At 41.4% G+C, this 16,198-nt stretch overlaps 1 protein-coding gene across 1 annotated transcript in view; it reads left to right on the top strand.

Annotated features, from left to right (window-relative positions):
• Nucleotides 1-16,198, top strand: part of SYNE1 (spectrin repeat containing nuclear envelope protein 1) — a 457,576-nt gene that overhangs the window by 282,168 nt on the left and 159,210 nt on the right. The window contains exons 91-94 of the mRNA XM_060283256.2: nucleotides 2,734-2,928; nucleotides 4,029-4,169; nucleotides 11,011-11,178; nucleotides 11,390-11,551. Coding sequence (XP_060139239.1) covers nucleotides 2,734-2,928; nucleotides 4,029-4,169; nucleotides 11,011-11,178; nucleotides 11,390-11,551 — 666 coding nt within the window. The remainder of the gene's footprint in view (nucleotides 1-2,733; nucleotides 2,929-4,028; nucleotides 4,170-11,010; nucleotides 11,179-11,389; nucleotides 11,552-16,198) is intronic.

Here is a 16,198-nt window from a genome sequence, read left to right as displayed (position 1 = left end):
GAGAGAATACTCAGAGCTCTTTGCTTTCCACATGACGCAGAAGGCCTGCTCCTGTACCTGAAATTCCCACCTGTACACTCATCCTTTGTAATCATTTTCAGAAATACTCAGTAAAAACTAAAAATACGTATGCTTCCTGAGACTGGGGAACACATTAACCCCCTTAGTGCTCCATTTTGATTTAGCAAATTTGACCACTAAGCCACAAAGTTCATAGGATATAGGCAGGTTTATTCTTACAGAAGAAAGTTATCGAGAGATGTTTCTCCAAGGGGATCACATGAACTAACCATGAAATGCAGATTCTCATAAGCCTAGTAAATCGAAAACTTTTGAAACCTAGACCAGTATTGCATTTCTAACAAACAACTCAGATGAGTTTGTTTTTAAAATATTGCTACTAGTGTTTTATTTATTTTTAAATTTTTTGGCTATGCCGAGCAACATGTGGGATCTTAGTTCCCCGACCAGGGATTGAACCTGCGTCCCCTGCATTGGAAGCACGAAGTCTTAACCACTGGACTGCCAGGGAAGTCCCCTAGATGAGTTTTATATACAATAACTTGAGAACATCGATTTAGGAAATGGGCGTTTGCTGTCAGCGTGCTGGGCAGGGTACTGCAGTAGGGGCCGTGACCATCCATGTAGGCACAAAGGATGGGAGGCCTAAGACTAACTCCACTTCACACAGAGGCTTCAAATCTACCAGATAGGGCAAGCCATGGTAAGGAGGCTTAGTGATTTGTCCTATGAAAACATAGAATTCAAGGAGTCCGGTGCGCTGGTAGATGACTTCCATGTGTACACGTTTACCAATTATTATAGAGTACTCATGTGTTAGGCACTAGACCAGATGTGGTAAATAGCTATTTAATCACTATTATAAAAATCCTATTAGGTTTAACTAAGTAAGTATCTGTAACAGTGAAAAGTAAAGAACTGATGATTTCTACTTTTTTTTTTTTTTTTTTGTGGTACGCGGGCCTCTCACTGTTGTGGCCTCTCCCATTGCGGAGCACAGGCTCCAGACGCGCAGGCCCAGCGGCCATGGCTCACGGGCCCAGCCGCTCCGCGGCATGTGGGATCTTCCCGAACCTGGGCACGAACCCGTGTCCCCTGCATTAGCAGGCGGACTCTCAACCACTGCGCCACCAGGGAAACCCATGATTTCTACTTTTTAAATCCTTGCTTAAAAAATTCCTGTACTTCTGTACTAGAAAGAAGACAGGATGCTGGCTGAGTTCTGCTGGACTGCTTTCCCTTCCACCCACCCAGTCAGCTTTGGTTGGGAGGGGAGAAACAAAATGACAACAATAGCAAAATGGTATGTGTGTACATATACACATACACATGTACATATACATGCATGTATCATTTTGCTCTTGTCATTTTGTTTGTTTCTGAACTTCAGGTTCAAAGCTCTAGTTTGAGTGTGTATACACACATTATCATTTTAAAGACTTACAAAGGGCTTCCCTGGTGGTGCAGTGGTTGGGAGTCCGCCTGCCGATGCAGGGGACACGGGTTCGTGCCCCGGTCCGGGAAGATCCCACATGCCGCGGAGCGGCTGGGCCCGTGAGCCATGGCCGCTGAGCCCGCGCGTCCGGAGCCTGTGCTCCACAACGGGAGAGGCCACAACAGTGAGAGGCCTGCGTACCACACACACACAAAAAACCTCACAAAACGTGTTCCGTACAAATGCTAAATGACAGCTTTTCAGGTGAAGGAGCCAAATAAAAGGAATAGAAAAAACTAGTGGTTTTGTACTTTTAGGGTTAATGTTTTACATGAATGTAATAAAAAAGAATGAATGTTTAAATCTTCATTTTTTAACTTATGTATGCATCTTTTAAGCAAGAAAGTATAAATTTAACATTTTAGAGTTACCATTTTAGATTATTCTTCTAGGATTTTAATATATTAGATTTTTTAAGAGCTATGTGCTGTTGAGAATATATTGTCAATTAGCTCTTTGTAAAAGTTTTAAAACTTCTATCTCTCAAAACAATTTTTTTCAACAAGAAAAAAAATTAAAAGCCATTAAAATTGAACCAAACTTCAAGTTCAAAGCCCTAGTTTGAGGCATCAGAAACATTGGAGGCATGATGGCATACATGAGGGAAAATTTCCTGAATGTACAAAATTTTATTTGGGGTGTAATCTGCATAAAAAAATAAGGGTTTCCTAAGTGATATTCACCTTATCTGAAAAAAAGCAACTCCCCGGGTCACAGGAATTAGGAGCAGTTTACTTTGTGATGCGTCTGTCACAAATGACTGCTCTGTTTGACATATTCCGGAGGGTAAGAGCTGAGCATTGCGTTTTTGGCAGTGTTAGTCATCACATGACCTAATTTGCCTGGCATGAACCATCTGGCAGTTTTAGATTCCTTAGGCATTTTCAAGAAAGTTGCCAGGGCTTAACTTCCCATGAATTCCGATGCGGCCCGGAGCGCCTCTCGGGATTAGAATCCCCCGGCCGCCTGGCGTTGTCTCTGCCGCCGCGCGCTCCGCAGTACCCCTTCCGGCCCCGCCGCGCTGTGGTCTGGCTCGGGGAGCGCGGCAGGCAGGCTCCGCGCTCGCACCGTCCACATCCTGCCTCCCCGCCGCTCCGTCTGGCGCAGCCCTGAGATTTCATTGGCCAGCCCCGGAGGAAGATGAACGCTACTAGTTCTGTTTCCTTCGGATGCTGCTGTGACACCCGGGGCGCGGGGGGGCGGGAATGTTTCCTCAGGAGCTGGCTCAGAAAATCAAGGGCTACCAGGAGCAGATCGCTTCTTTGAACTCCAAGTGCAAGATGCTGACCGTGAAAGCCAAGCACGCCACCATGCTGCTGACGGTGACCGACGTGGAGCGGCTGGCGGAGGGGATGGAGAACCTGGACGGGGAGCTCCTCCCCGCGACCTCGGCCCACCCCTCTGTGGTCATGGTAAGTAAGGGTCAAGGCCAGTTTGCTGGGTGCCAGCTCGCTCTCTTCTGACTGTCTCCTGCCTAGTGGCTTTGGGTTCTTCTCCGTGGCTTGGTTTAGGGATCAGTGCCCGGTCTTGCAGGTTAGAACTCAGGAACGTCCCCTTAACTCTCTGACTACCTTTGGGCCAAGGCCAATCTTTGACGCTGTAAACAGTGACAGTTGAAATGAAGCTATTTGTTTGAGACTCCTGAATTACTTAACGTGCTGAAAGTTGGCCCTGCATTTGTTTATAATTTAGCAGTAATACTCAGAAGCTCTGAGCTTCAGAACAATTCCTTTGCACAGTTTTCTAGTTTTCTGGGGGATGGGAGAAGCATGCTACATATATGTTTTGTGTGTTTTTCCAGCTGAAGCACTGGCTGACTAGGTATGTTTGAGTATTCTGTTGTGTAAATGTTTAATAAATTATGGAAGGAAAGCTATTATTAGACAAATAAGAAACTAGAAAATCCAAAGTTTACCTTTGGATTAAAATAAGTTCCATTAATTTCTCTCTGCAACATTATTTCCTCATAACTTTGCATCTAAACTGCGTTAATTAGTTTGATAACTCAGTGTTCTTCAGTGCTGTATATTTTCCACAGCTAATGTGCTGTGCTTTGGGTAGTGTATAACCACACCTGGACTCTTTTGGCAGTATATTACTCTGGGTGCATTTATCTTGCTAGAATATTTGGAATTTGAAATATCCACAAAAGACCAAGCTTTATTTCATAGACCCTTCCCTCATTTGTATGATTCATGATTTTAATTTATAAAGATACAATCAATCAAGAAAAGGAAAATAAATTAAAGAGATAATTCATCAACAAGAACACTCTATAATGTGACGTGCATCCCTTATCCCTGTTTATATTACAAATGGCCCCTAGGAGCATATTCACGTGAGGACAAAATTTTCAGATGGTAACACAGAATTTGTATGTAAATTTGGGTCTCAGTAATTCTAACTTTTGTTGTATAGTTATCTCTGTTTTGGCCTGTGCGTGCCTGACCAGGTCTTTTGTTAACATAGCTAACCAATTTTCATGTCCTTTGGGCAACATTTTATGTGACAGATGACTGCAGGTCGCTGTCACACTTTGCTGTCACCGGTCACTGAGGAGTCTGGGGAGGAGGGAACCAACAGTGAGATTTCCTCTCCACCTGCCTGTCGCTCCCCTTCACCTGTGGCTAATACAGATGCTTCCATTAACCAGGTACCGCCCACTTGGCATTCCTCCAGCTAAAATCTCTGAAGGGATGCAGGGCTCCATTCTCTGTTCTTATGAGATTATGGGTATGAATCGTAGACTTTGAGAAACACACCGTTAGGTGTGATAGTTGCACAAACTGTGATTGTCATGTGAGACCAATACTGGCTTAACCCACCATCTCCTCTCCCAGGCTACTGAAATGAGATGAGCAAAAATTAGGTCACAGAAATGATAGCTGGAGAAGGGCCTGTTTTAAGGCATTATGGCTTTAGTTTCTGACAGCTGTCTGTAATGGAGTACTGCATCCTAACAGAAAATGAAATGTTCGTGTCACTGTTGTAAAATAACATGATTCTATTGCTGTTTTAACATTTTCACTGAACATAGTTTTGACGCTTACCAGCTCAGATTTTGAAGATGGAAAATTTATGTTCACTGTATCAGACTTTTTCTTTATTTGCTAATTGCCAGCAAAATTAAAGGCTGTCAGTGTATATTTTGGAGTGCCTAAGTAGATTTGCATTTTGAGTTTTCTTACTTATCTTTCAATAATCTTAAATTTTATTTTTTATAAAATGGGGACCATAGCTCGCTGTTATGAGGTGTCTTTTTTGTGTACACTATATTAAATATAGATTATACTAAATTAAATATGTCAAAAATTTTCACGAAAAATATTGGATAGAGTTCAAAAAGATGCTTTTACAATAACCAAAATTGTTTTCATGCGTGTTGAATAATACTTTCTTTTTTTTTCCTTTAGCCAAAAAACTGAAAAAATATTTTAATTACCTTATCATGAAATTACTAGTGTTCAAAGAAGTTAAAATTTATTATCAAGAGAGAAGCATTGAACATTGCAAGTGTTCTATAAGCTGTATTACAAATCAATCATATTATTTTTTTTTTAAAGCAAAAGCATTCAAAATAGGATTTCTGTGATAAAAAGAACCTACCTCCCCCCAAAAGGGGAAAATGAAACAAAGACACCTTTAGATAAGACAGTCCTCTTGGAGGGAATTCCCTGGTCAGGCAACTAAGATCCTGCAAGCTGTGTGGCACGGCCAAAAAAACAAACAAACAAACAATTCTCTTGGTAAAAATCTGTGTAGCTTTAGGGAACATATCAATTCATGCATTCATCAGATACATTGCGAGCACCTGCTGGGCATAACGCCTTGTGCTGGGTCCCAGAGGTGTAACAAAGGCGGAGACAGCAGTGGCCCTTGCCCTCAAGCACCTTGTAATCTAGAGAAAAAGTGGCCATAAGATGAATAATAACAAAAGTGATGAGAGGAAATTAAAAAAAAAAAAGTTCACAGTGTTCTGGAGCATTTGGAAAACAGTTCTCCAAATTCTGATTTTAAAATATGAATTACTCATTCTTTGATGATGTGTTCTTCCCTGTGGTCACAGATTGTCGTTAGAATCATAGAAATATGGCTAGAGTCAGCTTTTTATTGTGTAAGAAAAATGGATCCTATATAATGTGCTTAATGTTCTTAACATTTTCAAATTGAACAATGAACACGGACCTTTGGACTAACACTTGGGAAGAGTATCCCTTTCCTAAAATTATAAGTCTCAGTGCTGCATCTTGTGAAGTGTCTTTCCAGGTACATGTGAAAGTATTCTGTAAATGGTAAAATATGCAAACATTTTTATTATGATGACTTTAACTGTCCAGCTCAATCAGATCCCAAAATTATGAACAAAATTGTGCTTTGTCTTAATCCCGTCTTGACACTCTGCCCATATCAACATCGATTTAAATCACATTATTAACCTAACATACTTACATATGGAAGTGCAAATTAGGGGGAAAAAAATCTTCATTTAGTTCATGTCAGGCAGCTATACTCTCAGGAAGCTGTTGGAAAGCAAAAATATAATGGTTGGTGTTAGACAAATCGATCCCATCGTTCCAGCCACATGTTATGTTGTCCAGTGATGTAAGACAGGGGAAAATGAACAAATGCTGCAACATGGCCAGTGATGCCTGGATCTACAAAATTTTCTCTTGAAACTGAGAACATTTAGAATTCCCATAAGTTCCAGTTTGCAGACTCAAAACACTGTACAGAATGTGCACAGCTGTTTCAAGGAGCGGCCAAATATAACGGCTTTATAAAGTCGCAGCTGTTAAAATAAGGCTGTGTGCTTGCCGCTTCTGTAAGTAGATCTGCATTATATAACTAACTGATCCCCTGCAGTCAGTGTGTTCTCTCTCTGACAGTAGTTATTAGCTGAAATGTGATAACAGTTTAGTTTACTTGAGGGTAGAAATAACGAGGCAGCCACAGAACTTGCTGCCGGCTTCTTGATCTTATTGAAAGCCAGCCAAGGCTTGGGCTTCTCCTCGGAAGAGCTGAGGGCAGTAGAAGTTTGAAAAGAGTGGTAGTGTAATGGGTAGAACCCCCGGTTCCGGGTTAAAAAGCTCAGAATGGGTCCCAGCTCTTCCTCTAAGCTGAATGTACCCAGAAAGTCCCTCATTTGTAATGGGAAGCAATGTTACTTAATTCACAAAATGGTGAAAGTTAAATGTGGGGTTAATTTTGAAAGTACATTTTAGACTGGAAAATGCGAATCAAATTGTAGCGGTGGTTTTCCAAATTTAATTCCTTAGGAATCTGATGGATAATAACTCCCGTAACATAGACACATAACCAACAAGAGACATATTTCTAAGGGTGATGCTTCACTATGCCAAATATTACCCTTATTTAGTAGTTACTTATAGGACTGATTGATTTATTTTATTGACTCTATGTATTCCTCAAATAGGTGCAAATTATTAATCTACAAAAGGTGATATATTTTCAAATTATTTTAGGAAACCAAGGGTTGTCTTTCCTGTCTAATAGACCTGAGACACACAGACACACACACACACACACACACACGCCAGAAAACAGATTTTTTTGTGACAAATTTATTTTATTCTTTTGGGGAACCTTTATTTATTATAGAGTATTTAATTTAAATTTTTTACATTAAAGGACGTTTTGCTTTTCCTCGTAGACAGTAATGGTACTACCTTCCATGTATACAAAACAATAGAGTTTACAAAACTGCTTTTACATATACCATTTTTTATGAATGTATATACTTGCCTGTGATTTGCCAAATACTCCATGATACGCTCAGGATCAAAGACACTTCCACAGATTTTAAGGCACTCATAGTCTGTGTGAGAGCAGGCAAATGATGACCATGGAGTGGGACAAGTGCTGTGAAAGTGGGAAGCACAGTGTTAAGGAAGGACACAGAGTACGTACCTAAACAAGGCTGGAGTTCAGTGGGTGAAGGATGTCCCCCTTTTGTTTTAAAGCAGGAGAAGGTAGGTACAGTTGGAGTGCACTAGAGTGATGTGAAGTTTTCTAGGCAGAAGGAAGTACATGTAGGAAGTTTTTCAGTCAGCAGGAAGGAAAATGGCCCATCAAGGCAACTGTAAGTAATATCAGTATGATTGGAGAAACATAGATTTGGAGGAGGAGGTGGGAGGAGAAATGAAACTGAGAAGGTTACAGGAAACACACCCTGATGGACCTTGAATGCCACACAGAGGAGTTTGAACTTTGTCCGGAAGCTAATCCTTAACCACTGAAGGAATTTAACTAGAAGCTCTGCCCGGAAGTGACTTTTAGAACAGGTCATTCTGGATCAGTGTGGACAGGAGACAAATCCAGAGCCCAGGAAGCTAGTGAGGGACAGAAGTTGCACACTCTGATGTCTGGTCCAGACTGGTGATGTAAATGAGAGAAACAGCGCACCTGGACAGCACCTCCCCACATGAACGAGGCAGCCTCTCCTCCGTTAGAATTACTGTAGCTGTTTGGACGCAGAGTCCTGTCTTACCTACCTTCTGGTTTGCAAGAGAAGCCATGAATCGGGATTCTTACGAAAGCTCCCTCTCTGGATGAAGAGAAATTTTACACAATTTAAAACACTGTATAAACCAAGCTAAATGTATGCAGGCTAGAGGCAACCTGCAGGCTGCCAGCTTGCAACCTGAGAATTAGGAAGTTGTTGGTGTAACGTGAGATTGAACCAGTGTTTTGGCAAGGGTATAGACCTTCATCCTTACGTAAGCAGGGGTGGTAAGGGAAAGAAGAAATAGAGAATAAATCCCAAGCAAGGTGATGAGAAGTTCCATTCACTGAAAGATGGATAATACTTCCTCATTTTTCCTAAATCCATTTCTCATCCTAGATGTCGGTTTTGTTGTTGTTGTTTTTTTTTTAAAGTATTGAGTTTGAAGAGACCTGTGGGATAAACTTGTACAACAGGATATGTGAGTCTGGAGCTTAAAAATACAGCAATATTTAAGAATAAGGACAAAAAACAAACTACAAAAGAGAAAGATTGAATGACTAGAGAGCTGGGAGGAGAACAGAGGTGAAAAGGAAAGTGTTTCCAAAAAGGGATGGTCAGTGGTATTGAATGCTAGTGAGAGACCAAGCAAGAGAAGATCTGAAAAATAATCATTTTATATCATGGGAAACAGCCACTGCTGACTGTGGCCAGAGCATTTTCAGTGGAGTCGCTAGATTCGAAGCCCAGTTGGCTACTTAGAAGTGGACTGAGGGTGAGAAAGTGAACATATTAAGTGTAAACTACCATTTTCAGAAACTGGATTATGGAGCCAAAGGGAGAGGGAAGAAATGATGATTCCGAATGTCTTTGTGTATGATGAGCCATCACATATTGATCTGTAGAACTTTCCAATATGTGATATCCTGCAAGAAAAAAATCAGAAAAGAGTGTGTAGGTGTTTTCAGATGGAAAAAATTTGGCTTTATTTACATGCTGAGGAAAAAGACAATGAAGAGGGAGTAGGTATTAATGGACCAAGACCCTTGCAAGAGCGAAGGTGGATGAGGTTGTGGGAGTCGGTAGGAGGGTCCTGTTTAATCAAGAGGTGAGTCTGAATATAGACAGCCTTGAAAATTTGAGAACTTGCAGGAGTATCTCCTCAAGGGCTTTGAGCGTGTGTGTGCATACTGGAAAGAAAAGTTGCATTGAGTCATGGGTGGGGTTTTCCAAGTGGCTGAAGCAGAGGTTCAGGGGGCAAAGGAAACACAGCAGTTGGCAAGAGAAGGGTTTACGTAACTTAAACACAGTCAGAAATACACTTGGGGTGAAACCATTCAGTGATGACAGCCTATCATGTTCAAGGAGTGGAAGTGGGTGAGGATGAATGGATATAAGCCTGTCAAGGACTTGAAAATACCAAGATAATCTACTCAAGATGAGTGACAGGGTTAGGAATGAAAAGGAACCAGTCTCCATGCTTCAACGTCATCAATAAATGCTGGGACTTACCTAGAAGCCTCAGCAACAGCAACAAAATGGGTAGAAGGTCTCATGGCCACTCAAACATCACTGTAGTTAATCGCAAAACCACCCAGTGTTATGCAGATGAGGGAACCCATGCATGAGATGTGAGTGACTTGCTCCAATTCTGTAGCTGCTTGGGAGGAGAATTTCACCTGGGGTCTCAGATGTCCTGACGCCTCCAGTGGCAGACTCCTGTCTGAACTCATTCTGTTGTATTCCACCACCCTGCTCCTGCCCTGGTACAGACTCCCAAGACACCAGGCTCCTTCCTGCTGTTGCCTTGGTTTCCCAGGTGTCTGGGGCTTTCATCAATACTTTTTTTTTTTGCGGTACGCGGGCCTCTCACTGTTGTGGCCTCTCCCGCTGCGGAGCACAGGCTCCGGACGCGCAGGCTCAGCGGCCATGGCTCACGGGCCCAGCTGCTCCGCGGCATGTGGGATCTTCCCGACCGGGGCACGAACCCGCTTCCCCTGCATCAGCAGGCGGCCTCTCAACCACTGCACCACCAGGGAAGCCCCTCTCGTCAATACTTTTTACCAAGACATTATTATCAATAAGTCTCAGTTTTTTGATCTTAAACAGTGCAACTGCAAAAGTAGTGAACTTTATTATAGCAATTTCCAGAATATAAACATTACGTCCCAGTTCAGTTTCTATAAATATACAGATGAACAACCATAAATTAAAACATAAAAACAATTAAACAACCATAAAACAACCATAAAAACAATTAAAAACACATGAATTATGTATCTTGAGATAGTAATGCCATTATCAATACTAATAAAATATGTAATATTATTTATTATCCAAGAAATAAGAAAATTCAAAAGCTTCATTCTTCAGTATTCACTTTATTTCTTGTGTACTTCCAGGAATCGAATAGGAGTAAACCTCTCTATTATTTGTTTCTTAGAGTAGTTTTAACCTCCCCATTACATTTTCCCTTATTAATATTAACAAATTTAAATTAATTAATGAATAATGAACTCACAAATATTAAAGATCTGGCTATATCTGAAAAAAGACTTTCTATAGACTTAAATATATTTAAATCAAGGGTTTTAAAAAATTATTCAAAACTTTGATCAACACATTAAGCAGCATTTTAGGAAGTAGATCATTTAGATTCTCCTTTTTTGCTGGTGAATCAGTCTTTAAATATGTATAGCACTTAAACACGTATTCCACGTTGTGGAACAACCCGAACGAACTTTTTGGCCAACCCAATATTTCCATTTTACCAGATATAAAATAGGAATGAGTTTTGGCAACTTGAAATATTGGTAAATTTTTTTTACCAATTCTAAAAAATTCTAAAGCAACTACAGGGTGCTTTGATATGACCTTCTTGTTACAGGAGTTTACTAACTTTGATAGTTGGTAGCCCTGGGGGATGGGTGTGAATCCTAAACCTTTCCTCCACATGACAAACAGTACCCAGAGCATCCTGACCTAAACCTTGTTTTCCTCTTGCATCCAACGCCGTGCTTTGCACCCATAGGACATCGCTTATTACCAAGCCTTGTCTGCTGAGTCGTTGCAGACGGATGCCTCCAGGATTCCCCCCAGCACTCTGCCACCCCAAGAGCTCTGTGAACCAGGTCTGGAGCCGTCTGCTACTGCTAAACTGGATGATTTACAACGCTCTTGGGAAACCTTAAAGAATGTGGTAAGTCTTCGAAATGTGGAATTGTTTAGCCCACCAAACACTGATTACCTTAGCGATTGTCTTATGAAATACATGCATAATGTGTACACATCCCATATACAGTTGAACACCCTTTGTTGGGTCACAGAGGTAAAGCGGTGAGGAAAGAAATGTCATAATCTAGAAGATAAGGGGCTGGGGAGTATTTGGTAATATCCTTTTTCTTCTTTAGATCAGCGAAAAGCAGCGCACACTGTACGAAGCGTTGGAACGCCAACAGAAGTACCAGGACTGCCTCCAGTCCGTCTCCACGAAAATGGAGGCCATCGAGATGAAACTCAGTGAAAGTCCGGAGCACGGCAGGAGTACCGAGAGCCAGATGGCCGAACACCAGGTAAGAATAGCGATGACTTCAGCTTCCTGCATGATCACATAGGTGCACTCTTACTGACGACCGGCTGGCCAAGCGTGTGTATAAGGCAGCAGGCTGACACGTTTTTTACTGTATCACTTGTTACAGAGTAAACAAGATCCCAAGCTAAGTGGTGGTTGTTTCCATCACTGCTTCAGGGAGGGTCTACGAGAGGGAAAGAAGGCTATTGAGACCTTGACGTTGCTTTCTAACTTTTATTACACAAACTGCATTTCCTTATAGTTGCCACATTATTTTTATTTCGTTTTGAACCATTGTTGTAAGAATCAAGTGTACCCCACGTCTGCCTTCTCGGGGTATTGTTGTTTGAAGAAACTTAGCCAGTGTGTGCCCAGCACCTCCCCGTTACCACGGAAGAGAATAACTCTCAGGCTCCAGTAGGCCAAGAAGCAGCTGAAGAATAAGGGATTCCAAGTTGTAATCTTGTGGTTTTCCCGGACTTGAATCATTTTTTAGAAGGGACACTGGACAGTGCTTCAGCGTTAGGTGAGAAACAGAGATGATTACGTTCACCTAACTCAGACAGATATTGTTAAAAATGCATCAACTTAAAATGCACGCTAAGAAAGTGCATAGCTTAAATCTGGTTACTGCTTTAGCAACATTATCGGGTGAACTCTTAACGCGTAATCAGGTGTAACTGGGTCTGGGTACTGAGGCGTGCAGTCACCTACATATTCAGCCACCGTGGTACAGGAAAACGCTGCTGCGGCCAGGACTCAGGAGCATGTGACAACCCTATCAAAGGCAGAGGAAAAGAAAGATAAGAGGAAAAGAAAGAAAGATTAAGAGCTATGAAAGCATGATGCAATTACGTAGTTACCAAATACTGGGTAATTTACCAGCGTTAAGAGCGGAACTCTGTACTTTATCTTTCTTCTACTTAACATCTCTGTAGTTTTGGAACCCAGGATAACCTTGGAATACATTGCTTGTTCGGATGTGTAGTCTAAGGTAAAATTGTACTATTTTACAATAAAGGACCTTGCAGTATAACACAAAAATGAGAATATTTCATCTAGAGACAGCACGTTGAGAAACAGTGGTTTCAGGTTCCTGACACTCTTGTAACTTCTTAAGATAGAAATCAGAGTGTATAGCATCCATTTATAGGCCTTATTTTGGGAAAACGACCTTCTGTGGGTCTTTCTGCTATCCTAAAGTCACCCATAGTCCATCTGGTTTGGGGAGGGTGCAGTGAAAATATAAAGTTAAAATTAACCTTTGTTTACTTGGATTAAGACAATCACGAGGACAGTCAGGGACTTAGGTCTCTACTACCATGCAGTGTCCCCGCAGCTCCACAGTCCTCTCTAACTGGTACTCCAGTTTTCTAACTGTCAACAGCCACCTCACTGTCACCTGAAGGGGCCTCCTGGGGCTCTGTCTGACTAACACCCTCCCCAACTCTTCACTGTACCTGGAAGGGCAGGAGAACTTCCATACATTTGACTACAGCTTCTTTTAAGCAACCAAAAAGGATTTGGCATAAATTATCCAAAGGCTGGATTAAAGTGAATTTGAGTGTCACAGACTTAGATTATCAGAAGCCAGCATTCCAGGAGAGGGTTTACAGAATTTGACTCTCTCTGCTTTTGGGTACTTTCGGGTACTTTCCAGTCACCTCTGCTTTTGTTCAAGGCTGATCATTCTTGTGTCCCAGGTGACAGACCACAGCTCCCAAAGAGCCTTCAGCAGGTCCCACAGGATTTAGGACCTGTATGAAAGCAGGATCCTGGCGGTCTGCCTTGACCTTCCAGAGTTCCTAATTAAAATGCAAATTAGCTCCCAATTACCAGCATCACCCTGCCTCTCAGGTATTAGTATGAAAACACAAACTGAATGTAGAGCAAAAGTATTATTTTATTCAAGGGATGTAATGGAGAAAACTCAAAATTGCACATTAAAGCTAACTATTATGAATTAGAAATGAACCTGTGACTTTTCTTGTAATTAAGCCCAAGCACATGACTTTTGTCCCATTCTAAATTGAGAGTGGTAGTGCTAACAATTATAGCAATGAGGGGGTATAGCTAATTCAATGATTACCCATCATTGGAGCTTTTAACAATTATATTAATGCTCTAATGAGAGGGAAAGAAATATAAATAATGTATAATTTCTTGTATCATCACAAATCTAACATTTTCCATCTGACCTACTTTTGCTGTCTGTACCTAAATTCTATGAATTCTGGGACAGCGCTGCCCACATGGAAGACTAACGGTATCACAATATCTAAATTGGTTCTTGGCTTCTGGAATGATACTTTAAAAATTTCAAGCAATACGATAGAACTACTCTTTCTAAATTCCAGTGTAATGTGGGTGAGAAAGTCCAGTATGCTTTTAGTATTTTCTAAAAATTAATAAAAAATACTTCAATTGCTAATTTTTTCCTAACACTCTCTTGGAAGTACTAATGTTTCGTTAGAGAGCTACTCTAATTCCTGCATTTTTCCTCCGAACACTTGTCTAAAGCTGCTGAATTGGGGTGGAGTGCTGTGCCTTTCCTGTTACCCTCTTTAAATTGAACCAGAAGTTTAATTTTAAGACATCAATGCAGTTCATAAGCTGACTTGTGGCTGCTGTTCTGGGTGGTGAGCCCTCTGATGGGGACCTTCATTATCACGGGCAGCTAATGCTTCCTGGGCATGTGTTGTCTTTGCCACACCAACTCAGTGATGGTTAGTAGGCAAAGCTCTGAGGTTATTTCGGTTCTGTTTCTTTAATATAAATAACAGCTCAAAGTTTGAGATGAACTCTGATGTAGATAGTTCTGAAAGTCACAATGAAATTCATGTTCACCTTGGGTGTTGAACCAGACATGAGCTCCATGTTCTCCCCAGAGTGAGTCATTTTAGAAAAGCTCAAGGAACCTCTCTAAACCACAAACTGGTCATACACATGCCCTCCTTGTAAACACAAGTCGGAAACGCAAAGAGGAACAACATTGCATCTCCTCTCCTTAGTTTTGAGGCAGATGTTGGAGGGAAACATCTGGCCACCAGCTGACACAGTTATTGGGCGAAGACATAGTTAACTGCTGGATCCTTTTGTTTTTTTAGATGGAAGTGAAATTCGCATCCCATGAAATTAACCATTTTAAAGTGTACAGTTCAGTAGCTTTTAGTACTTTCACAATGTCGTACAATTACCCTCCCAATCTGGTTTCAAAACATTTACATCACTGCAAAAGAAAACCCCATCCCCCGGTAAGTTTGGCTGCTGGATCTTGAAGTTACAAACTATAGCAACCTTCCAAAAATATCCACTCTCCCCTGAGAGTAAACTGAAGCGTGAATAGGGAGGCTTGACTCTAACAGAATGGAAACTAACAGTTGTAGGATTCCTAATTCCATCATCACTTACTGAAGAACATTCAGAGAGCTGTTTTAGACATTGCGAGTCTGAAATGGAAGTTGTTCACTTCACTGTATGCCTGGTTGGTCAAATCCACTGAGATTAAATGAATGAGGAAGATTTTTTTTTTTTCCTGGTTGCTTCATGATTAAGATAACTGGGTTTTTTTTGTTTTGGTTTTGGTTTTTTTTGCGGTATGCGGGCCTCTCACTGTTGTGGCCTCTCCCGTTGCGGAGCACAGGCTCCGGACGCGCAGGCTCAGCGGCCATGGCTCACGGGCCCAGCCGCTCCGCGGCATGTGGGATCTTCCCGGACCGGGGCACGAACCCGCGTCCCCTGCATCGGCAGGCGGACTCTCAACCACTGCGCCACCAGGGAAGCCCGTAGATAACTGTTTTGTCTATTATGAATTAGAATGAATTCAACTAGATGTGTTGAGCACCTACTATGTGCACAGCTGAAATAGACACTTATTCTTTAACATATGATTTAGGGGTAGATGAATTACCAACATATTATACAAAACCCAGCAATGTGATTATGGGTTACAGTGGTGGGAAGATCAAGGAGACTCTAATAGGTCTTTTGGGAGACATGGATTTTGAAAATTTGGAATGGTAGGAGGAGAGGATGGGAGACACTATAAATGTAAATGTGTGAGGAAAGACACAGAGAAGGGATGAGAATGAACGTGGTGTGAAGTAGGGAGGGGCTCTTCTTGCTTATACAGAGAATCAGTGCAAAAACAAGATACAATGAGGTCAGTCTAGTTATGGAGAAGCCCTCAAAACAGGCCACCTAATAAGAATTTTATATTTTTGGCAATCAAGTACCAAAAACGATTATAAAGTAGGAGAAAATACTTTACTGGACCGAAACCATTTTGAATGTATAACAAACAATAACGGTCTGTACATTCGTTACAATTACATTCCAATATCCCAGCAAGCTCTTTGGTGGAGATTGATAAGATAATTCCAAACCATATTGCAAATGTACTAAAAAACATGTATTGAAAATGGAAAGAGTCAAGAATAGCCAAGACAACCTTGAGGAAGATGAATAACATTGAAGGATGTGAATCCTTTCAGAGAGTGAGATTTATAAAGCTATAACAGTTATGAGACTCTGGTGTTGGCACAGACGCCAAATGGGTCAATGGTGCAGAATGCGAAGCCAGAAGCACCCTCCCACCCACAGGACACTGCGCTTAAGTCAAGAACTGTACTGCACAACCGTGGATGAA

Source organism: Globicephala melas, chromosome 14 (genome assembly GCF_963455315.2).
Source record: "Globicephala melas chromosome 14, mGloMel1.2, whole genome shotgun sequence".
Classification (NCBI taxonomy): Eukaryota; Metazoa; Chordata; class Mammalia; order Artiodactyla; family Delphinidae; genus Globicephala; species Globicephala melas.
The sequence above is the reverse complement of the archived record's forward strand: the minus strand, read 5'-3'. Positions and strand labels throughout refer to the sequence as shown.